Source organism: Platalea leucorodia (genome assembly GCF_965183815.1).
Source record: "Platalea leucorodia genome assembly, chromosome: Z".
In the NCBI taxonomy this organism is placed as follows: Eukaryota; Metazoa; Chordata; class Aves; order Pelecaniformes; family Threskiornithidae; genus Platalea; species Platalea leucorodia.
Genome location: NC_138858.1, coordinates 20,880,403 through 20,905,028, shown reverse-complemented (window position 1 = coordinate 20,905,028; position 24,626 = coordinate 20,880,403). Strand labels below are relative to the sequence as shown.

General features: G+C 36.8%; 1 protein-coding gene across 2 annotated transcripts in view; it reads right to left on the bottom strand.

The window, feature by feature from the left end:
* Positions 1 to 858: 858 nt before the first annotated feature.
* MAP3K1 (mitogen-activated protein kinase kinase kinase 1) overlaps positions 859 to 24,626 on the bottom strand; it is a 64,400-nt gene continuing 40,632 nt past the window's right edge. For both annotated transcript variants that reach the window (XM_082335520.1, XM_082335521.1), the window contains exons 4-20: positions 22,698 to 22,898; positions 21,674 to 21,790; positions 20,963 to 21,111; positions 18,389 to 18,510; positions 17,547 to 17,628; positions 17,238 to 17,415; positions 16,158 to 16,448; positions 15,596 to 15,717; positions 14,434 to 14,525; positions 13,997 to 14,186; positions 12,419 to 13,694; positions 11,331 to 11,483; positions 8,067 to 8,229; positions 6,472 to 6,603; positions 5,336 to 5,478; positions 4,723 to 4,854; positions 859 to 3,377 (exon numbers count right to left, since the gene is read on the bottom strand). In XM_082335520.1, coding sequence (XP_082191646.1) covers positions 3,228 to 3,377; positions 4,723 to 4,854; positions 5,336 to 5,478; positions 6,472 to 6,603; positions 8,067 to 8,229; positions 11,331 to 11,483; positions 12,419 to 13,694; positions 13,997 to 14,186; positions 14,434 to 14,525; positions 15,596 to 15,717; positions 16,158 to 16,448; positions 17,238 to 17,415; positions 17,547 to 17,628; positions 18,389 to 18,510; positions 20,963 to 21,111; positions 21,674 to 21,790; positions 22,698 to 22,898 — 3,693 coding nt within the window. In that variant the 3' untranslated portion in view covers positions 859 to 3,227. The remainder of the gene's footprint in view (positions 3,378 to 4,722; positions 4,855 to 5,335; positions 5,479 to 6,471; positions 6,604 to 8,066; positions 8,230 to 11,330; positions 11,484 to 12,418; positions 13,695 to 13,996; positions 14,187 to 14,433; positions 14,526 to 15,595; positions 15,718 to 16,157; positions 16,449 to 17,237; positions 17,416 to 17,546; positions 17,629 to 18,388; positions 18,511 to 20,962; positions 21,112 to 21,673; positions 21,791 to 22,697; positions 22,899 to 24,626) is intronic.

Sequence of the window (24,626 nt, the reverse complement as noted above, 5' to 3'; positions counted from 1 at the left end):
AGACTATAAAGAGAGTGATCCTTCAAAATATAGAATTTAGTAGTCACAAAAAAGGCTACGGAACACATGAACCTTATTTTCAACTATCAAAAGACTGATTAATTTTAAAAACAAAATCAGGAGAAAGACAAGCAACTGAAAGAAGCCCTAGCTTTGCAATACATATTCAGATTGCCTGAATAAGGAAAGGCTTATGTTTGCTACTTAAATCACAAGCAACAGAATAATTTCACTGAAAACATAAAATATAGCAGATTAACTTCCAAGATACACCTCAACAACTCCAGAATTGATCTAACCAAATCAGCTCACCTGACTTGGTAATTAATAGTTCTATTTGCAGTAATGCAAAATTTAGACATTTAATGTTTGATCTAAGGGCATAAGCAAGTGAGGTTCATAGATACAGTGGTGTTGTAAGAGAATTTTCTACCTTTATTACCAATTAAAAAAAAATAGTGTTTGTTGCTGCCTTTTATCTAAGCATTCTTCATTGATACACCTAAGATATATGTGTATCAGCTAATACTCATTCATGTGTCATTTAATATTGGAAACTAAGTCTTGATATATGAAGTGTTGCATATGAAATTGTATATAACCAGTGAAGTGTACCAGAAATATTTTATTCACATCAGTAAACTGAACATATTTACATACAATAGGCAAAGGACAAAATTTGTTCAAAAACTTTTATTTACTATAAAGACAAAAACCACCAAAATAGGTACAAATTATACTATATAAAATTGGTTCAATGGGGTAAAAACTTTTAATTAAAATATCTTGATATATTTAAAATAACAAAGGATACAATGAAGCCAAATTTCTTAACCCAGAGATTTCTGTAAAATTTGCTTGCACAGTAAGGTGCTAATAGAAGTTAGCCCTTAAGCCCTGGAAGTCTTAGGAATCAGTCACATAGCAAATATAATTTCATTGTGAAAGTGAACTTTGGTAGAAGAAACTCTATAGGACACCTGAGGTAGTAGAAACTGGAATAAACAGCAGTAGACGTTATTTACAACTTAAGTACCAAATAACATTAAGAACACAAAAAAATAATTACACAATACAATTTTCAGTCCAGCTTTGATCCAAAGAAAATAAGAATATTACATCACATCTGCATTTTAAAAACACCACAATTACCAGCAAGCTGAGGGAAGCGCAAACAAACTCAAACAAATGCATTTGGACACCTAGAGGCAGTTTGAGTTTGAAATGTGGTAGGCATGGTGATCTACAAAGTAATACTGATTAGCTGAGGTTCATCAGTTTATACAGTTTACATTTCTGCCAGAAACAGTATTAATCTGACAACTGATCTTCCAGTACATGAATTGGCAAGAGTGCATCCTTTAAAGCTTGCACATAAGAAAGACTTGGAAACAATCTTATTAGAATGAGAAATTCTAAAGTGGTCAAAAAAAGTCAAGTACAAAACAGTTAGAGCTACCAAACTTCACATTTCGGTATTATCTTTTTAACTCTTCAAAGTCTGCCAATCTTCCAAAACAAAGGAATGTAAAATTTCCAAAAGAAACACATTCACAACTAATGACACTGCTTTTTTTATTAGTATGAGCACTATCATTCCTGTAAACTTATCTTTAAGATGTTTTACTTCCAATTTGTATTGTACATTTTTAATGTACTATAGCTTATTTAGTTTGTCCTGAGTCTTTGAAAATAACCAATTCTGTTTCAGTCCAACAATCCAGCTGGCTTCTGAAGAGTTAAAACACAAACAGTATTTTTTTTCCAAATGGATTAAACACAATCAGTATTTGATTTAAAAAAGATCCCCATCTTAAAAAAGCAAAAGAAAAGCTGCCATTTTCCTTCAGAATTACATGCATCAGAATCTAAAAACCTGCCTTTAAAATTATTTTAAAAACCTGTTTTAAAAAAAACACACCTGCTAAAAACCACAAGTTTTGCACTACAGGTGAAGCTTTACTTCACATTTTACTTTACCTTGCTTTTCAAGTCCAAGTTTGTTTCTTGTTAAAATAAATACCTTTCTTATGGTAATATTTTTAACATTTTCAAATTAAATTATCACTAATGGCTACAGTAAATAGATGATGTATGGCAGAAGGAAAACAGCAGGTAAAACTTGTTATCAGTAGAGAATGTGACCTCAGTTTTGTTACACAAAGAATAAGGTTTGCTTGTAGTTGGCACCTGCTCCCACTGAAGCACGAGACAAAGTCTCCCATAAGCTCCAATGGTTTCGGGCCTTTGACATGAAACTTCTCTACATGATTTGCCAGAAGAAACTGCTATATGAAAAGAAGGCTCAACAACTTTTAGCATGATTGTTTTATGCAGAACAACCTTGTTTCTTCTGTTTTATTTTTTAAATGACCTATACTATGAGAGCCTTCAACACTGCCTTGTTGAAGGTGGCATTTTATCTTATTGCAGATTTCCAGCAAATCTGCTTTTAAAACTCACGTCAGCAAGATGTTCCATGACACAGCTTGCATCTTTTTCTAAAGACACTTTTAGAAGATCCCCTTTCCCTCAAAGTTAAAAATACAATGAAAACAAACTTTAATTTCAAAATAAATTACATAGTCAGTAAATGCACAGTGAACTACAACTGCCTGCTCTTACTTTAAGGAAGGCAAAACGTTTGTTTTTTGTTTTTTTGTTTTTTTGTTTTTTGTTTTTTGTTTTTTTTTTTAAAGTATTCATCAATGTTGGGATTTGTTACTCAGAGAACTTTATGTAATTAAAAGGGACAGATATAGAACTTCCTTTTAACCAGTGCTGAAAACCAACTAATTGCAGAACCCTCTGCTTACATCTACATGATGCGAAATGGAACAGTGATTGCTATATTAAAATAGATCCTGAGCCCCTCAGCTGCTAATATTGCTGAAAAAGTGCTCCAAATAAAATAAAAATCGCTTATCTGCTAAATAATCATGCAGATTTAAGGAAAAAATTTGTATTCACATAGAGCCAGATGTTTCAAAAGGCACAGTTTACAAATCTCTGCACAAGTTGTGAAATGTTGCATACTGAGCTTAGGTAAAGATCTCGATTTGTCAATCACATACTTAGGTAGGGTCCTCCACTGGCCTTAAGTCCTTGATCTATCTATCATTAAGGCCAGCAGAATAATACAATTTGCTGTGCTTAACTGCACTGCAGGACAGTTATTGTATATTCAGTAGCATCTTCTTCAGTATATCAGCCTTATACATAAGTAGCTACCATGTAGTACGGAAGACTGGGTGTTTCAGCAGCTCCCTTGATGGGGGTCTGTCCTGAGGTTGAAGTTCTAAACACCGAAGAGTCACATCTTTCAAGCCAGGAGACAGATGTGTAGGGATTGATGGAGCTGTAGTTGCACTAGCAATCTGAACAAAGGGAAAATACCTTTTTAGAAGTCAGTGATTCTTAAGCCCCCTCTCGTACCCTAAAAGCCTTCCACAAGCTGATCATTTTCATCTGATGAGTTGTATTTATGAGCTTTTCTCCACCTAGCATATTTCCTACTGCAGTTTGAAGACTACATTACTGCTACCATTTCATAAAATGGCTCTTAAGTTGCCCTTATGCCTATTGCCTTTCACAGCCAGCCTCTCTCCTTGCACTTTTCTCTAAATTTTCTTCCTACAGCAAGATTCTGCAGTGACCACCTGCTGAGGAGGCCATAAGAAAAGCTCTTATGCCATACATACGGGTATTCCTTAGTCTACTAGCTGCCATCACTGTTAACTGGCATAAACCAACGTGGAGATATATTAAGCTAAGTGATGTTACATTATGATAAGTTAAGCTGGGTATGCTCTCTTGCATTGTCTTTGCTGTATTTCTGCTATGACCCCAAAGGGCAATCTTTCTCAGATAGATGCAGACCACTCCCAACCAAATTAATTTTGGTCTTCTCTAGATCAAATTAATCAAGATGACTGAGAACACTAGAGTTGCAGCACCAGATTCACACAGACACAGAACCAAAGACAATTACATCTCTTATCACAAGTGATTTGTACATAGTTAGAATGTGTCTGAATACTGCTGTGCTGGTTCTGTTTTGTGGAAACACCTTCTTCACTCATGCTAGTGAAAATGCTAATAATCACTTTCTTCAGTTGCAGCAGTATTTTCTTCATTCATGCCCTCAGTTCAACTAGACTTTTGCAATTAAATATACCCAATTGATTTTAGTAAGAAATATGAATGCCAAAATGGATGATCTAGAAAAGGGAGAGGCAATATTCATATATAGCATGGCATGATGGTAAATATCTTTCAGCAAAATCTGAATGTGGAACATCAGGTTTTTACCAAAGGACATTCCTCACTATGAAATACGAATACACACATAGATGTTTCATGGTAGAAAAAACTTATTTTGCTCCGATATTTTACAGGATTGTAAGAAAGAGTTCAAATCCCAATCTTCTCTCTAGAGTCAAGATCAACTCTATTCCCACATTTTTTTAGCCTGTTACGCTATGTATTTATATCTTAGAACAGAGCCTTTTCTGCATACTGTTGTGTTGGTAGCCTTTTTTTTTTGAACAAGTAAGTATGATTATGTTGGTATCAGCATTGATTTTGTACTAGCAGCTCCAATATAAAGAAGAGCTATTGCAACACCCCCTAGTACTTGCATATTTTTCTAAAATTCACATTGCTGTATATGAAATTAGTCAGCATCTTTTGTAGCATATTGGTAGCAACACAATACCTCACCTTAAATATCAGAGCAAGATGATTGGAGTGTTTCTCTGCATTCCAGGGAGGTTTAGCACAAGCCATTTCTATAACAACACAGCCAACGCTCCACACATCACAGCTCCTACCATACTGCTGACCTCTCAGAACCTGAACAGACAGACAGACCAAAGCTCAGATCATCTGCTTCAAAGTCGCTTAACTCTAAGTAATTTAGATGCAAAAAAATCATTTACCAACTGCATTCTGATTAACATTTCAGGTTGAGAGAGTGATCAGTGATATAAATGCCATAAGATTTATACAGCTGTAGAGAGCTAGTAAATAAAATGCCTGATCAAGGGGCAAAGTAAAGTACTTTGCAGTAGTTAGCTTTTGACCAAATGGTCATTCGGGCTTTAGTAACAATACTTATGATAGACATACCTTGTAACAAACTACTTAAAACAACTTTGACAGCAAGAAAGAAATGTCATTATTGCCATGTTGGAATCATTCCTGTTCTTTAGAACAAGTACATTTAAAACATATTTGAAGCATTTACAGCAATTTTCTGTTATTTGGCTGTATGAATTAGCTTAAAGGAGTTCAAACAAACTTTTTGAAGTAACTTACAAAACTTGTTTCTTACCTCTGGCGCCATAAATGCAATAGTTCCCAACAACTGTCCCTGAAACTCCCCAGCACCAGTTCCTTTTGATGCCAACCTGGCTGCAGCTCCAAAATCAGCAATTCTTAATCTATGACCTGTGCTGTCAATTAGCAAATTGGCACCTGTCAACAGCATAATAAAAATATTGCTAGTTGGCTTTCTATTGAAGGCAAAAGGATGACAGACACCTCCTTCATTTCAAAACTATAAATAGGTTAACATTCCCCACCCCCAACATCAAGGAAATCTAAAAATCAAGGACAAAGTCTAATAATGTCACTTTTCTGTTATGCCTGAATGATACTGCACACAGCTTGAGGCTGTCCGAGAGATTTAGCGAAGGAATCAAACTTTCAAAGTAGGGCAAACACAGGATTCTGGAACAATGCCTGGAGATGGAGTAATGAAAAAAGAGAATAGTGACCTAAAGCCCTGGAGGTTTTTATTGCCTGCAGCTCCCTGTGAAATTTAAATTTATTTCATCCTTAAGCAACTTTGAGTTGTCTTGAAAAGAATCACAGAGCAATTGACAGTTTTTCTATTTTAAGAAGAACTATTAAAGGCAAATATTTGCCATCACTATGTCACTACTTATCCGGATATCTCTCCAGTTCATGGACAGCTATAGTGACATTAAACGGAAAAGTTTACTAAGACTGGTGTTTCGCAATGAAGTCCACATTATGCTCAAACACAATTCAACTGTATTTATGTTCAATTAGGATGAAGGAAGAAAACTCATCACAATATTCCTATACATTAGAAACCTGACCTTTTCATCTTGGCTTGTTCACAGATTTTACTCTCATTTCAGTGTAAACATGTACATTAATTTAACTACCAATCTTTAAAGCTATATAGCAACTTCATATTTTATTTGAACAAATTGAGAAAACCAATTTTTCTAAACTATTGGCATGGGTAGCAGATATCCCCAAGCATGCTATGAACGTTCAGATTAATTTCAGTAATTAAAGGTTCTTAAGAATAATCAGACAAACCCAACAGAAATACCACTCTTGAGATGATATCTGAGAGAAGCAATGGGTCTCAAGGCAAGATAGATGCTGCTTTCTGATTATTCCTTTTTAAAAGAAATTCTAAGTAATTCTCACCTTTAACATCTCTATGGATTATCTGATTCTCATGGAGGTAAGAAAGGCCACGTAACAGTTGTTCTGTGTAATTAATAATAACTGATTCTTTGAAGGCTCCGTATTTACTTAACAAATGAGCAACTGAACCCCCTAGAAGATAAAAAAATACATTTTATCAACACTTAGATTTTATATTAGTAGAACGCAGCACTGCCTCCTAAAATTGGAACTTGGTATTCCTAACTAGATTTCACCACCCCCACCCTCCCCATACTAAAAATTTCATACACAAGAAGTAATATACTTGGTTACTTAATTACTTTCTGCCTGGAACTGTACACATTAAAGACATCAGTCTTCATCCTTCCTAATAATTTTATACTTCCTTAAGAGAATGTACAAATCCCTTAGTGTACAAAGCACTGCTGCTGATAAAGAACTACACATCTATCCACATTTTGCATTAACGTTCAAGCAGCAGAACACTAGCTTCTTTGGGGCAACAGAGATGTGAAGCCTCCAGTAAGCATTCCCTCTGAGGATCTTAATTTACTTTTGTTACCATCCAAAACATAGAAGCAAGCAGACAAGCAAGGAAAAGCAGTATCTTCCTCTGTTTTCCAAAATTGATATACAGAGCCTCAAGATTTTGGATTTCCATTGTGCCTCTCAAAGTATTCTAATGTAACTTGGGCTTGAACAAGGTAAAGACAACTCCTGACATTTCATTATCTAAATAATATTATTTCAGAAAAATTATACTTAAAAAAGTTCAACACCTTTAGTTTTGAGAAAATATTTTCTGCACTACTGTTTGTAGTAACACATACTTGCGCTTTTCTTGTTTGCACTCTGGTATTGCTAAGTGGTTTCTGCCAAAGAACATAAGTTAAGGTGCAATGCTTTCTTTTACAAGAAATAAGGATGTGTAAAACACCAAATCTAGTCTTGGTAACTAGATGGCAAGAACATATAATCCCATTCATAAAATCAATAAATCTCTTTCTTAAAAAAAAAAAAGAAAAAAGGATATAGACTTTCTTGTCCCTTTTCTTGTCCCACTTAAGATTTGAACACGTTTTCCCACAAAACATCCTGGTTGCTACCTATTATTAGAAATTTACTTTAAGTTCTAAAATGCCTTTGCATATCACGTCACACAATTTTTATGAAAGTGCTTGGGACAAAAACAAGGGACAGGTATTCCAAGCTTTTTATAGCAAAGTTACTTTTAATAATAAGTTAAAAGTTACACAGGTACACTGAAAAATGCAAGTTTGATGTATTTCCAACTGAAATGCCTGCCTCTCAACGTTCTGAACTCCTCATTTAGATTCAGAAATTGAGGAAAAAGTAGTAGAATTATTGTTCGGGGCTTCCAACTGCTTTAACTGTACGACAGGTTAGGTATGGAAAATTCCAAATCTAGAAAAGGATCCACCAGTAAGAATATTGCTACGACGACTTAAAGTGTTGTGTAAGTAGACCTTTATACTGGTTACCAACAGCAATGAAAATACAAATTTGCAAACTGAAGTGATGCAAAATGCAGTATGAAACTACATAGTTCAAGACTCATCTGATATTTTCATTGTCTTCATTACTTAGTTTACCTGCCATCCATTCAATAAAGAGGTTATAGTTGCTCTTCTCACATGTAGCACCCAACATTCGAATAATGTTAGGATGGTTCAGATGACTCATCATCCTTATTTCTTCTCTCAGTGCTTCAACTACCTCTTCTTGCTCAGATGATGTGTTCCTGACATATGTCACCTGTTTTGAAACAGTGTTCAGACTTACCTTACCCATCCTGTAACCCACCCTCACCCCCTGCCCCCCCCCCCCCCCCCCCGCCTTCAGTACAGTAACAAGAAGGGATGGTTTTCCATCCCTTTTCACCATCTGGAAATACCACGTGTTCTTTTATCTCAAGCCCCTTCAGCTGAGAACGTATCTCCACATGAGACAGTCACAGAAAATTAAAGAGTGATCTTCTGGGGAAATACCAACAAAAATCTTTCCGGGTATGGAGTGGGGAAACTTTCCTCTTCACTCTCCTCTGCTTAAACTAGGATTTTTTTTTTTTTTTTTTTTTTTTTTTACAGATGTTGAAGAAAAGGAAAAAAGATAAAGCCTGAAATGGGATTCTGACAGAATTCTGTGCTGTTATTTGTAAGATTGTTACCAGTTTAACCATACCATCTGTTTCATAACTAAACCTCTTATCCCAGAAATTCAAGGGTGGGGGTGGCGGGGAAGCGAATCACAAGTCCTATAATGGAACTGGAGCCAACCCCAGCTCTGATCCACACTAAATCTGAAATAATGGTATGCTCCACAGAATTCCCCCTGGGCATCAGAATAATCATCTCCTCTTCAGGAGGAGCCTCAAGGACTACATGGACAGTCCTACTCTTTCACAAGCAAGAGAGTTTCAAAGAAGGAATAGCTGATGACAGATACTTTTTTTGCTTCAGTGTTCATTGGCAACCTCTCTCCTTACACCTCCCGAGTCGATGGACCATTTGACACAGATCAGGGAGGCAGAGGTCCTCCCACTGTAAGTAAAGATCAGGTTTGCAACCACCTGAGGAACCTGAATGTACATAAGTCTATGGGTCCCGATGAAATGCATCCCAGAGTCCTGAGGGAACTGGCTGATGTAGTTGCCAAGCCACTCTCCAAGATTAAAAGCCATGGCAGTCAGGTGAAGTCCCGGTGACTGGAAAAATGGAAATATTGCACCCATTTTTAAAAAGGATAACAAGGAGGACCCTGGGAACTACCAGCCTGTCAGCCTCACCTCTGTGCCTGGGAAGATCATGGAACAGATCCTCCTGGAATCTCTGCTAAGGCACATGGAGGACAGGGAGGTGATTAGAGACAGCCAGCATGGCTTCACCCAGGGCAAGTCCTGTCTGACCAACCTAGTGGCCTTCTATGATGGAGTGACAGCATCAGTGGATGAGGGAAGAGCTATGAATGTTGTCTATCTGGACTTCTGTAAGGCCTTTGACACCATCCCCCACAATATCCTTCTCTCTAAATTGGAAGGATATGGATTTGATGGGCGGACTGTTCGGTGGATAGCTAACTGGCTGGATGGTCGCATCCAGAGGGTGGTGGTCAATGGCTCGATGTCCAGATGGAGACCAGCGACAAGTGGTGTCCCCCAAGGGTCCGTACTGGGTCCAGTGCTGTTTAATATCTTCATCAGTGACATCGAGAGCAGGACCGAGTGCACCCTCAGCAAGTTTGCAGATGACACCAAGCTGAGCGGTGCAGTTGTCACACCTGAGGGACGGGACGCCATCCAGAGGGACCTGGACAAGCTCGAGAAATGGGCCTGTGTGAACCTCATGAGGTTCAACGAGGACAAGTACAAGGTCCTGCACCTGGGTCAGGGCAATCCCCAGTATCAGTACAGGCTGGGGGATGAAGGGATTGAGAGCAGCCCTGCGGAGAAGGACTTGGGGGTACTGGTGGATGAAAAGCTGGACATGAGCCAGCAACGTGCGCTCACAGCCCAGAAAGCCAACCGCCTCCTGGGCTGCATGCAAAGAAGCATGGCCAGCAGGTCGAGGGAGGTGATTCTGCCCCTCTGCTCTGCTCCGGTGAGACCCCACCTGGAGTGCTGCGTCCAGCTCTGGGGTCCTCAGCACAGGAAGGACATGGACCTGTTGGAGTGGGTCCAGAGGAGGCCACAAAAATGATCAGAGGGATGGAGAACCTCTCCTGTGAGGAAAGGCTGAGAGAGTTGGTGTTGGTCAGCCCAGAGAAGAGAAGGCTCCAGGGAGACCTTATTGCAGCCTTCCAGTACTTAAAGGGAGCCTACAAGAAATACGGGGATAGTCTTTTTAGCAAGGCCTGTTGCAATAGGACAAGGGGTAATGGTTTTAAACTAAAAGAGGGTAGATTCAGACTACATCTAAGGAAAAAATTTTTCATGATGAGGGTGGTGAAACACTGGGACAGGTTGCCCAGAGAGGTGGCAGATGCCCCATCCTTGGAAACATTCAAGGTCAGGTGGGACGTGGCTCTGAGCAACCTGATCTAGTTAAAGATGTCCCTGCCAATTGCAGGGCGGGTGGACTAAATGACCTTTAAAGGCCCCTTCCATCCCAAAGCATTCTACGATTCTATATTCTTTCCCTGATTAAACGTTTTGAAATTGCTCAATTCCATAGGTATAAGTTCATTCTAGAATTAATAAGAAAATGTTAGGACTAAGATTCCCTCTATGTTGGTATCACTGATTCAAACCTAGGGCACCTTAAGTGTGAATGATTTACTCATATCTACCACCTTCAAAAATCTTGAGTGAAGCATGTGCATTTGGGCCTCTTTTCTCAGTCACACTTCTGTATCTATTAATTTAAACATTAAAAATACTTGCCTCAAAGTCAGCTGTTTGATCAGAGGAAACGAGCATTAAACTACATTTCCTCTACTTAAACTGTTTTAGGAAAAAAAAGTCTTGATAAACAAGGGGAAACTACTTTTAATAACTACCATGCAAATAGGGTATTAATTTGGAATCAAGACATCTGGGCTCCATTCCCAACTCTGTCACTGATTTATGAACCAGACAAAAGTAAAAATGCATTTGAAGAACTATGAAAGAAAATAGGCATATAAAAAAGGCAAAGCATTTTTTTCATTTTAAGAAGTGAAAAAAATGAAAATATTCTGTTAATACCATGCACGTAAAGACTTTTTATTATGTATTATGTGAGAACACGTGACACGGAGCAGAGGAAGCAAGGAACACAAGAAGTCTGTGAGAGCAGAGAGCTTTTATATTTAATATTCCAAAGAAATATTGATGAACAAGCACAATATATTCAAGAAAGTGAAGTATTTGAAGTGTTTACCTGTTTTACAGCCATTAATGTCCCCGTTCCTACATCTTGAGCTTGGTAACAGGAAGAGAAAGCTCCAAGACCAATTTGCTGACCTTTAAGCCATTCTGCATCTTCTCTGTAATGGTGTTTTGCTTTGGTATGTCCAGGCAGGGTTTCTGGTGTCTGCAAATTAAATTCCAAATCAATTCCATGTTTATTAGCATGCATCTAAAATGCAGACATTCTGGAAGGTTATGAAATATCCAAGCTTATATGCCTCTCCGTACATGTAAATATAAATGTACAGTTCTTTGTACTGAGTGTTATACATGTTTCAGCTGAGACCAGACTACCAGTGTATTCCGTAATCCACATACTCCTACTGTATGTAAGAACAGAGAGCCTCCTCTATATTACTACCTGAAGGTGAAAGGCAAGATTTAAGGACACAAATAGGAGCAAGACTTTTTTTCTATTCCTGATATCATGTCTAGTTAAGGTTTTAGTTAGCACCAATAGTAAACACAACCAAAATCACGTTGCTTTCTACTTATTTTTCCCATTTTATGCTTCACATGTTGCTACCGCATGCAAAGGATCACAAATAAAATACTCCTTTCTCTATTCTTATTTCTTGTCGTTTTGTCTATTTGCAAACACATGTCTTTTTTCCTGACTTCTAAAGTATCTCACATCTCTCTCAAGATTTGACGACAAGAAGATCTCTTCCAACTGTCTTTTCTTTCAGAAACTAGTTTGGTTTTGTACAATTGCCTTCAAAGTAAATCAGTGTTAAGTGAGTTAGACTCACTACGGTTCTACTCCTGCTTTGTTCTCATTTCCTGGTTTCCCCACTTTTACACCTCCTTCTTTGCCATTTTAAAGACTGGTGTACATGACATGATGTTTCTCTTCCAAATACCTTCTTTAAACTTGTTAACAACCATGGCAGGATTCTGTTAGCACCCTCAACTGGCAGACTGTTTATACTCCAACTCCTAGGAGAGGGTATTGTGTACCTTTGTGCTTTATATAACTTTAGAAATATAAGAGCACTTCTTTATAAATTCAGTGAACTTCAGCTGAGACTTATGCTAAATTCTCACATGTATACTTACATCCTGCTGAATGATTATGATATCTTCACCATTTTCGACCTGTAGTTGAGGAATTATTGGCAGGGCATCTTGAGACGCTGACATTGCCATAGCAATAGCTAAAGCTTCCTCCTCTTCAGCTTCCATCTTTTCTTTGCATTTTTGATTATGATTTACATCATCTTTGTAAGTATCATCATTTTCTGCCCGCTCAGGAGAAAGAACAGCAACTTCAGACTTGAATGTAACTGTGCCATCACTCGTGGGCATGGAGGCCTCAAGTAGGTCCTCAATACTGGAATTGAGCTCTGCATTAACATCCAATCGACATTTTTCATCTACTGGTGTGAACACTGTCTCATCACTTGGTATAACTGCACTGCTGCTACTACTACTATTGCCATCACACTGTGAAATATCATTCAGGTCAAGTGTCATACTGTTTTTTAAGGTTTCTGCCTGCTTGTTCGCATCACTTGGGGTGGGTCGTGACGGCTTTGGCCTGTGTATGTGATTGGATGGCAATGGCCTGGCTTGGGTGAAAACTGGAGAAAGTTTCTCTGGGTCTTTATTTTCAGAACAGTTTCTCTGACACTGGAGAGAAAGTTTCCGCTGTGTTTGAGGAGAAGGTGAGGGGATTTTGCAGGGAACGAATCCCTGAGGTCTGAGTTTAGAGACATCTGTTACAGTGCCAGCTGGTACAGATGGGTTTGAAGGAGACAGAAGCGTTGGGAATAGTGACTGGGAATGACTGGATGGGGGAGAAGAGTTCAGACACTGACTGTGGGGTTTTCCTTTTGTTTGAATGGCTGGCTTTGGTTGCTCAGTGGTTACTGATGAAAGAGGAAGTCCCACAGCAAGGCCAGCCAGCGTCTCAGAAATGTCCTCTGGACTGGCACTCAGTTTATCACTTAAACCTTTCCCGCTTTTCCCTGATAACTGGACAGTATTGTTAGGAGTATTACTTTCTGTAGCTTCTGGAGAGTTATCTGGTACAGGTAGCTGCAAAAAGTCTTCATGTCGACAATCCCCAGGGTGCATTTCTTCCATGCCTAGCTGGATGGCTTCTGCAATTTCCATTTCATCTGCTATTGCCATCAGACGTCGACGCATCCTTGTGTAATGAGTTGAGCTTGTCACACTCAACATTTCTAACAGCTTTACAAAAACATGGGGCACTCTTGCCACCATTCTTGCTGCGCTCAAAAATACCCTCCGTGACAGTTTCCCAACCATTGAGTGGGAATTGTCAATTGACTGCAAGGCGAAAGTTAAGAGGGACAGAAGTTTCTTATACCTAAAAAAAGAAAAAGAGGTGTTTTATACACTGATATGCTCTAGTTAACTAGTGCCAAGAAAGCCATTTCAAGATAATATATTTGGCTGTCAGTTCTGCAGTAGAAAGGAGACCTGCATTAGTACTTCAAAATTAATTCACAGATCAGAAGTTTTAGAAAAGGCAACCATTTACTCCATAAAGTAAGTGCATTTTTGCATATAAATATATACTACTTGTTTACAGGAATTAGAACAACTATTTTTTTTTTAAGAAATCACCAACACCACGTTCAACTACAAAGTAATAGTGTAATCAAGTACCTGTCTACTATGGTATCAGCCTGTAAAACATCTCCACAGACAATGTGGGGATAAAATTCACCAGGGAATTCCAACAGAAGTCTGTCTATTAGACAAAGTCGCCCCAGTAGCGCTTGCCAGTTGCTAGATTCAGTTTGGGTTCCGAGAATACAATTTAAGACATAATCAACACCACCAATACCAATGGACCCTATAAAAAAGTTGATAAAATAAGGATCAGATAAGCTCACAATCTAAATTCTCACCTAAATAAAGATCAGAACTGTATCATACAGAAATATACATTGCATGCCCAAATTACCCCCCTCCCAAACTGCTGAGAGAAATACTGTTCTCTTTGCCATGCTGATATTGGCTAAATCGTGTATTAAATTTAAACCACTTCAGTATATTTGCTTGTAATTATAATTCAATTATCTATGAAGAGCTATTCTTACCAGATTTAAGTATTTCTCTCCCAACTGCCAGCTCGCCTGCTTGGCCTTTACACATCTCCAATAGCGTTGAGACTGAAAGTTGACTTGTTCGACTATAAGAAATTAAAACCAAAAAAATAACTCTTTTAGCAGATGCTTTCAACAAAAAAACATTCTAATTGTTACATTTCAATAATCATTAGCTTGGAATTGTGTGTGGAAAATGACTTCACTTTATTCCAATACATTTCTATAATCCTTTATCTGTAAGCTACCACAGTTGTGACATTTTTTACAAGGGTACTTCCAAAAACGTAATGACTATCACTAATACGTAAACAAACAAAAACCCAAATAGCACCTCATCTTCTTGCAAAAACAGGCCAAATCCAGGAATCCAGCAACACAAGGAACAGTTCTATTTCAGTTATGCCTTTAACTTTAGATATTTTATTACTAGACTATTGCCAGGACATCTCTAGCTGGTTTCAGAAGAAGAGCTGCTTAGGAACTAAATCTAAAGAGACAATAATGAAGCTGGTGGACTTCTGCATCTAGTTTACAGTACAGGTGAAGAAATGGTTGGTCTGGCAGAACAAATGGGGTAGCTTGGGACATGAAGACAAGGCCTACTCAAGCCAGAAATGCCAAGGGCATTCACTCAGAATAGCCATCTCCTAACATTAGACTGAAATAAAAAGCATAAAGTGTTATGTTAACACTTCATGGCACAGATGTACAACAGCTTTCGTTGAAGTAGGAAATGTACATGATTGGTACTTGCTGAAGGGTACTTGCTGACTACTTAAAGGCGAGTCATGAGAATTAGACCAAAGCAATATCAACTGAGATGAAGGGGGTGGCTGATGGCTGCACCTATCATCTTCCTTTATTTTAAGGGGGGGCAAGGAATGCCTTATGAAAGCAAAGTATCATTTAAGATCTGTAAATGTTGGAAAAATGCAATCAAGTGCCTTCAAAACCTACATCTTTCAAGCCAGAAGTTTGCTGGTAGCAATTAGACTTTAAAAAAACCATGACGTATTTATACTTCTGATCCACATGTTTTATTTCACCACCAACTATAAATGGTCTCCCAGTTCCACACTAATAGCAAAAAATGAAGCTTGAAGACATTTCAGTAACAATCCCAAATGAATCTGAAGTTCATGAGACACCATACCTGTTGGCATCTGCACATTTAACTAATATTGTCTCTACAACTGGCTTGAGAAGTCGCTGTAGTTTAGTCCTCTCTGCCAAAGTATGACAGGGAGTATATACCAGCATGGCTCTTAAAGTTTTCTAAGAGAAAGGAAAAAAAGCAATACATATGAAATCAAGTTAGCTACACAATTTTAAATTTTTTTTTAAAGAGTTGTAAATAGTTTTATATAAATTGCATTCAATATATCAGTGAAATGTTCAAAGGATAAATAGCTTATTACATATTCACTGTTAGAATTAGTCATGTATTCTTTGAGATTGCAAAGAACCTAGTCATAAGTACTGTTAATACTTAGCACTGTAGCAAGCATTTCCTTATATTTGGCCAGCGGAGTCATGCCATTTCACACTTGCTGAGGATTTTGTTCATCATGCTTTCAGATGATGGTTAAGTCATCAGTGGTGTTCAACAACAGTTACCAGGATTCCTCACTTCATGTATCTCCTCCCTTTCCCTCCCCTTCAAAAATGAAGTAACTTTGAAATTACTAGAATACAACAAATAAACAACTACTTACTAAAGCAGCAACATACACTTTGTAGACAGGGTCAGCACAGACCATGGACAGCACACTGCAGCAGGATTCCACCACCACATCTCCTGAGATACTGGTCTGAGATGACCCACTAGCTGCTCCCAGAGCACCAGCACTTGTGTTGTTCCCATTGCTACTTCCAGAATTTCCAGTGCTTTCACCATTAGCCAGTAACAGAGCACCACTAACATCATGGGAAAGACGTCTCAGTGCCATCTCTCGTATATTCCAGTTTCGAGAAAACAAGCAGCCAACTAACTCCATTCCAAATACCTGCCAAGGAAAAAGCAATGTTACAGGGTTAAACTGAATAATATTGCACTTAAGTACCTCAGAAGGGCAATCAAAAAGAGCAAAGAAATGTTTCTGGTGAAAAATCACCTTAAGAAGTCTGACAGCAAAAAATGTGTCAGAAAGTACAAAAAAAAGATTCTGTGATAGAAATGAAACATCATAAATGATAAGTCACCAGTTCTAAAAAAAAAAAAAAAAAAAAATCTGTTAAGAGAAGTGGGAGGATAACTGTATGGATGGTTTCATTGACTTTGAATTTTAATTATTCAGTATGGAGTTTGTTTCTAGACATTGATATAAACAACCCTGAAACCAAGGTCTAGCTATATCAGACAAAAATTACACAAGAAATATAAGCAGTAGAAGTTCTCCCACTTTTAAGTGTGACTGCTGCTCAGTTGAACCCACCTCTAGACTCTAGAGGTTATTTAGGTCATTCAGCTCCTGCAACACAACTTGGGTAACAATAAGTGCCAACTTTGTACTTATGTGACACTTGCACAACAAAAACTAGAGTTAAGAATACTACATTTTATTACATGGACCTTTAATATGAGGTCTGAGATGAAGTCTGAAACTGAAACCCCAGTTAAAACAAGACTGGAAAGCCTCTTCTGATGCAAGTTCAATATAAATCTTTCCAATAACAATCAACCATAAAGCTGATGGGATTCAGAATAAATTTTTGCATTGTTGATCTGAAAGATCTAGCAAAACAGTTCAGAATCAGTTTTTATATTTGAAGCTTCTTTTACAAAGTAAAATTACCTGAATCCATGGTTCAGCTAAATCTTTATAGGCAGAAGGGATCTGCTGGACCCCATAATGAGTAAGGTTAAAATTGCTATCTTGGGTTCTTCTCTGTGATGCAGCTGAAGATTGCTGCTGAGTTTGTTGCTGAACCACACGGAGAACAGAAGAATCCACAGGGCTTAACAATTCATGACTACAGATTAACAACAAATAACATGGATTAACGAGTGAAACATTTACTGAAGTAAATACTTCAGCATATTTAGGAACATCAACTAAGGATCCAGAAACTGATAGTGCATTATACACAGACTGAATCCTTACCTATAGAAATCATGAGATCTCCATTTAGATCTACAAAGAGGACAGATAAGTGGCTCTCTGTTTCTTCTGCATTCTTCTGCCCCTGGAACACAGCAACAGGATAATATGTACTTCAGTTTGACAGTACATGAAACCAGAAGATGGCAGTACTATTTTTAAGTTTTACTGAAGAAAGTTAGTTTCATGATAAATGCTTCTGAACTGAGCCGCTTGCAGCAGCCCAATAAATATGGGCATTTAAACATTTTTTTTTGCATGCAGAAATGCTTCAGTTTAGGATTACAATTAATATTAAAAGTTATAAACTGAAATGCAGTTCCTTTTGTACCTCAAACATAGGAAATACTTTTTCAAAAGTATTAAAACATGGGAGATAGATAGTTTGCTTTAACAAATAAAATTGTATTTATATCCTTTATTCAATGTAGTACATAAGCATACTCTGTAATTCACTATATAATCCCAGCTGATAGTAGATGACTTTCATGCATTCTAATGACAAGTCACAATGGCCTAAAAGTCTGTTCCTAACCTTGCTCTAATTGGACATAATCTTTTCACTCAGGTAAAAGAGGCTCAAACCTCTAGCCCTGCAGTTAACTTCTTTCTCAAAGCATCAAATTACAAACTTGATTTGTGAATAACTGATAAAATAAGGCATATGTATAGTACCCGAATGATACCAAGCTCTCACAAAGAGCTACCAGTTATCACTTAAGAGCAGGTTTCTGGGTTTTTTACCTTTAAACCAAACAAAAAACCCCAATGAAAACACACTAAGTTATAATGCTTTTGTGTACTTAGAGACACCAGAACTTAACAAGACAAAGATGACAACATACATATTGACATGCAGTGGTGGTGTAGTTTGTTCCTGCAGCCATCCTCACACACAGTTAGGCTCTCTTCATCCAGCATGCCTAACAAACAAATGGGGCACATCTGTTCTTCTTCATCCTTCATACTATAAAAATAGATATTTGTGATTGTAAAAGTGGCATATCATAATTCAGAACAGGCTTTAACAGTTAAAAAAGATTAACTTCCAGTTTGGAACAGTCACTTCCAAATAACTATAGGCTATTCATGAATCATTCTCCTAAACTTTGGACTGAATAAGTGAGCAAACAAATTTTTAGAAGCACTCAGTACAGACAACACTGTGTTGAAATGAAAGGGAAAGTCACAAAACGCATGACATCTTTTCAAACTAGGTCAGATACCAATTAGAGATTGAAAGGCCCAGCCTTGGGCACTTTTTTCCCTCTAAGGCTTCTTTAAACAAACCAGCCTTCGCTTTTTTACTTACCATTTGGTTTTGAAAAAACTAAGAAATTTTTATATTTTAAAAGCTACCCACATTTCCTCCATCACACTCCTTTCAGAGTAGTGAGTCATACGGTAGTCTTTAGCCCATTACAGGAAACTGTAAATGCTATTTGATGAACATATGTAAAACTCAAATTAACAGAAGGGAACAGCCACTTAATTTTCTGCCACTAACAGAAATAGATGCAATAGATTCACATGAACAATAACATACCTACATGTCACATGTAGATTTTTTTAAAAAATCATTTTCCCTGTTTTACATGTTGCTTCCATTTTATTTACCCCCACCCTAACTTTTAAATGGATATAACCAGAGATCTTGCCAGAAAAATTATTCTGAACTTAAACAACACATAGTGAAAACCACAGATTTTAATCTTCCGTTATATTGTTTAGATGTGCAAAACTCTTACTATTCATAGCAAAAATTTAAGTTATAATTGGTGTGCATATAAAAGTTTGCAGGAACCCTGTATTTGTTCACCAACAATATATTTTTAAAATAAAATTAACTTGTATATACATTATTTCTATACACATACATTCACTTGTTTCCTTGCAAATGGTTGACACTACTTTTTTTCTCCTTGAAAAATCCACAAACATAAGCTTACAGTGAAAAATTCATTTCCACAGCACATACAGAAATGTAAGTATTAATTTAAAACTTATTTTTGAAGAACTAGTAGTAAACCAAAAATAACTGCAAGTCTCAGTAATTAGCAGAACTGAGTAAACTTTTATCTCAAATGAATCTGATGCTCAGTGTTCTCCAATACTTATATCACGCAAGATTAGACTTGCGCAAAACAGCAACATATCTCACTGAACCAGTAAAGCTAGGAACTAATCATCAGGTGTACTGGCAAACAACTGAAAAATCTTTCATCCTGTAAAAAATGAGAACTAGTGCAGTGAAGTTCACAATCCAGTGAAGCCAATTGTATGAAAAGAAATATTTTCCTACACAAAGTTATCTACCTTAAAGGAACTGGGCTTGCCAGATAAGTAGTTCCAGAGTAGATTATGTATTTAACTGCTTTGTTTATGCAATTTTTTTTACAGTGACACAATTTGGAAAAATAAGTAGAAGACAATGGAAAATTAAGGTCACAATCTGTACATCAGAATTACAAACCTGTCTGAATAGATTCATCTAACTACATGCTTATTATCACAAAGAAACATATCAAGGTACTCCTTAAGTTAGGTTTCACTTTACAAAAAAGAAAGCCTCAGTTTAGGTTGCCTTCTGTGGTTTGACCTCTCTAAAGGTCTAGATCACCCACTAACTAATGCACGCACAAATCACTTGTTTAAAAAATTAACAAATATCTTTCCAAAATCAAGGAAAACAACATGCAAAAGCACTCAAGTAGGAGAAGTCCGGTTGGCGGGGGGGGGTGGTGGGTGGGGGTGGGGGGGATGCAGGGATGATCAAGGAATGAAACATCACTTAAAATTGATAAATAAGGCATTGTTTAATATTATATGAACTAGAAAAATCATAATAGTTCAATAGCTCCCTTAAAATAATTAAACCACCCATTTTACATGAAGTTGTTTTTTTAAAATATATGCTTGCTTATGTTTTTATGTATTTTTTTTTAATATATGTTTACACAGAGTGCATTTACCCAAAAATTTTTCAGTGTATTGTCATAGGCACAAGCATTTCTCCAAAGCAGGACAAGAGAAAATGAAAAATCATGTTTCTTCATTTGTCAACATTTGCACAAGCGCTGTATTTGAACAAATGCAGACAAATAGGTTTCCAAAGTTAATATATGCTTGAGTCTTGCACTTATATTTCAAAAGTTTGTTTCCCAAATTCATAAAGGATCAAAAAAAATTCTTTTCACAACTCACTTAACATTTTTCAAACAGAAGTTATAAAGCAAATATGCCCACTTGGTACCACGGTGACTAATGTATGCTTGACTTGATTGTTTACAAATAAAGAGACTTAACGTGGCTTGAAATGAAAGCAGCTTTGAACAAAAAGAATGTAGGTGATTCTAGACCTCCAAAATTAGGAGAAAACTACAGAATAAAGCTTTTAATTCCTTTAGAAAAATACTAACCTGTTTTCTGAACTAGATGTAGAAGTACTAGATGATGACAATGTATGAGAATTTGACATGCGTGAGACAAACTTCTGGATGGTGTTACGAGATGGAGCTTTGATCCTCGAGCTACGCCTACTGTGATATTTCTGGAACAAACTCTCAACCTAACATCAGAAAAAGATAGCAACAGTCGTATTTATGCTACGAATAGTTTTAATTAAAAGTAATATTACGGAAGCTTAACTACTGCTAAAAAAAGATCTAGTCACCTTCACAATAATGCATTAGCAGTAGCAGCAGCAGCAGGAATTTCAGAAGTCTTACTAATAAACAGATCACAAGAAACACTTCACAACAAAAACTTATTTGCTTATTAAAAATAAACAACAGCTTTAAGTATACACACAATTCTGAAGACCCTAGTTCTGTTTACCTTTCAGCTAATCAGTGAGACAGATTTTCTACTAAAATTTGTATAAGATTTGAATCACTCACTAAACTACAGCTCTCTACTATACTTTTAGTTATATCTTCTATTTGCAGATATTTCTTTTCTACTTACAGAGCTGTTGAGACCGAATTAAAGATACAATTAAAAACATGTATTTTTGTTGCTTTGAAAAGCAACAGTTTTCCACATTTTTAAGATAATGTCCTAAAGACTTTTACCTGGAATGTATTTTAGGTCTGCCATTAGATCTATTAGATCTAGTAAAAATAGATTACCTCAAAGTTCTTCAGTGTCTTTCTCCAGAGCATTGGGTCTGAGGGTTCAAGCTGGAACACCCGCAGCATAACAAACAGCAGATGAATACAAAATGTCCCACGGCCACAGCTACAAGTCTGAAAAGAAAAAGTATATGCTAAGGCTCTACTGAATTCATAATTACATAGATAATTTTTCCACATTTAAGTGCATCATAGAACAAATACTATTCCCCTCCTGCCCCCAAAAGTAGTTTATGCAAAATATTTCATATATAGGCATAAATACCTTCTTACATGGCCTTACAGAAAATGTGAATTCCCAAAATATTATTCAAGAATATATATGGAAAAGCAGACAATCATTACACCAGTTTTCAACTGACTTTTCCCCCCCGCCTCTTTTTTCATTTTTTAAAAATCAACTGAAGCTATTGCTACACTTCATACTAGAAGGCATTTATGCATATAATCATCATATATCCATAACTTGACAGCAAACTTAAATGAGATGCTTCTGTTTACTCAAAAGCCTAGATGCTCCCAACACAGCATCACAGTACTATCAGTCTATGAAGAGGACCTCACTATGGGTATTAATGAAGTTATCACACCATTAAAGGAATTATGTCATGTGCTTGTCATTTATATATATCCCATGAATAGAGGAAATAAGGTGTTTCAAGGTGAGAAACTACGAAAATGAAGTGGCCAAATTTTAGCCAAAAATACTTAAGATATATAATTTGGAGCCACTTTATGAATGAGAAACAGACAGGACGATAGTCAGTACTTCAAACTAGAGTGGTTTTTTTTTTTTTTTTGAGAGAGAAACTTTAGACAAAACTAATACACTTGCTACATATTTTTCAAAATACAAGCTGATGAGTATATTGCATGAGCACAGATTACAACTTCTAAACATTACTTCATAGAACTGTTATCATGGGTTGGCGACTAACTTGATCTAATTTGGTTGTGAACAGTTTTCCAAGATTAACTATAAATTAATAAAAGCTACAGACAACACAAAAACTTTCTCTACCTGAGGCCCAATAAACACTCTGTATTTATTATCAGGGCTGTCTCCTCCAATTAAGAAAGAGTTGGGTCCTATCTGCTGCAGCAAGTACAGCCTGGCTCGCATAACTTTGTTGACACGACGATTTGTTTCCTCAGGGCTGTACGGAGAGAAGCCATCTGGAGATGGGGCTCGTCGAGGTGGTGTTATTCGTCCACTCTGAAACTACATAAGCAGTTCCATCATATGCATTTCGAGGACAACAGTAAGTTTAATTAGGTCTTATTCCCCCCCTCCCCCCCCCCCAAATGACATAGAATAAAAGAGTTCCTGAAACCTGGAACCACTACAACCTGCTTAGACTATATAGTTTTAAAAGGATTACTTTTCTTCCATGCCCAGAACTCAAGGGCAGAAAAACTGAAATTTTGTAACCGAAATTTTGTCTGACATTACGACAAAAAAAGGAATCTTAAATTGTGTCCATTTTCAAGTCTTCATTGGTTGCCTTACCATATTACTACTGAATTAGCAAGTATAATTCAATTGGAAGATCATCATAGACTTGTGACTCAAAACAGGAAATTATTATATAAGGTTATAACGCTAATATATATCATAAATTAAGAAATCTTATGACTACAGTTTACAAAAGGGAATATATGGTCAATGAAGAACAAAAGCTTAAGAAATTCCAAAGAAATGGAGAAAGGATACAGCTTTCTCTCCTTTGCACAATTAAAGCCACTTTCAGCTCAGGATGGGTTTTTTGTTTTGTTTCCCCATGATCAAAGCTTCTATGGCCCAAACCTTTTATTAAAATTGTCTTCATTTAAATTCTTCACATTTCTAACATTATGAGATGCATTAATGGCTCTGTTGAATTTTAAATCTTCTGCTTTGATTTATATCCAGTTTGAATTTTATGTTATGATGCAGGTTCTAATTGACTCACTGTCCATCAGTTAAGTAAAAGCCTGAACTTCTAAGGTTTTTCACGTGAAAGGTTAATATAAAACAAAGAAAAACAAATCAAGTGAAAAGGGATCAAAGGCTAAATTAGATAGTTTGGTAGGTTGTTGTGGTTTTGGTTTGTTTTTTTTTTTTTGTTTTTTTGTTTTTTTTTTTTTTTTTTAACCTTTCAATTTTTCTTGTCAAGAGGAAAGGAGCTGTGCTGCCGTGCTGTAACTTGTGATATTCATCCCTAGTTCAGAGGAATGGTAGTACATATTTTAATTGATTTTGGAAACCTTGTTTAGAGCAATGAGATAATAAAAGCAATTAGGTCTTATTCTTACTCTAATTGTACTGTGAAGTTGTAGACAAGTCAACTGAAGCTTAATTGTGGATAAGCATTTTCATAACAAGCAAACCTGTTAGATACTATTCCTCAAAACATTATACTCTTGACCTTCAGTGAAGCCAGTTACTAATGCTCAAAAGGTTCTATTCCAGATCTTCTCAAATGTAATGATAGAGAGTTTAGCCTTCTAACAATGCACATACCTAAATCTTCCCTAATCTGTACATAAAGATCCGTTCTGGAATAGAGGATCACAAATAGCATACCAGTAACACTTTTCTGCAGGAATCTTAATGCAGTCAACAATCCTATCCCTGATGGAATATACCTGCCTGGAGAACTGACATGCAAAACTATAAGAAAAAACCCAAACTACTAGCATCTCTTCATGCAAATCAAGCTAAGAGAACATACATGTCTTCACAACTGAGTATCTGTATTTCTTCATTTATTTCCTAGAAAAAATATCAAAAGCAGGACTAAATTAAAAAGAAAATACACACATCAGAGTAGAGAATAAAATTCCACACATGAGAAATATAACATGAGATATGCTCTGCATATCTCACTCAAGCGATACCCTGTCATAACCCCTTTGTATCAGCATCTTGCCCTACGCAGGGACAATTAATTGCCTGTATAAGAAAAAG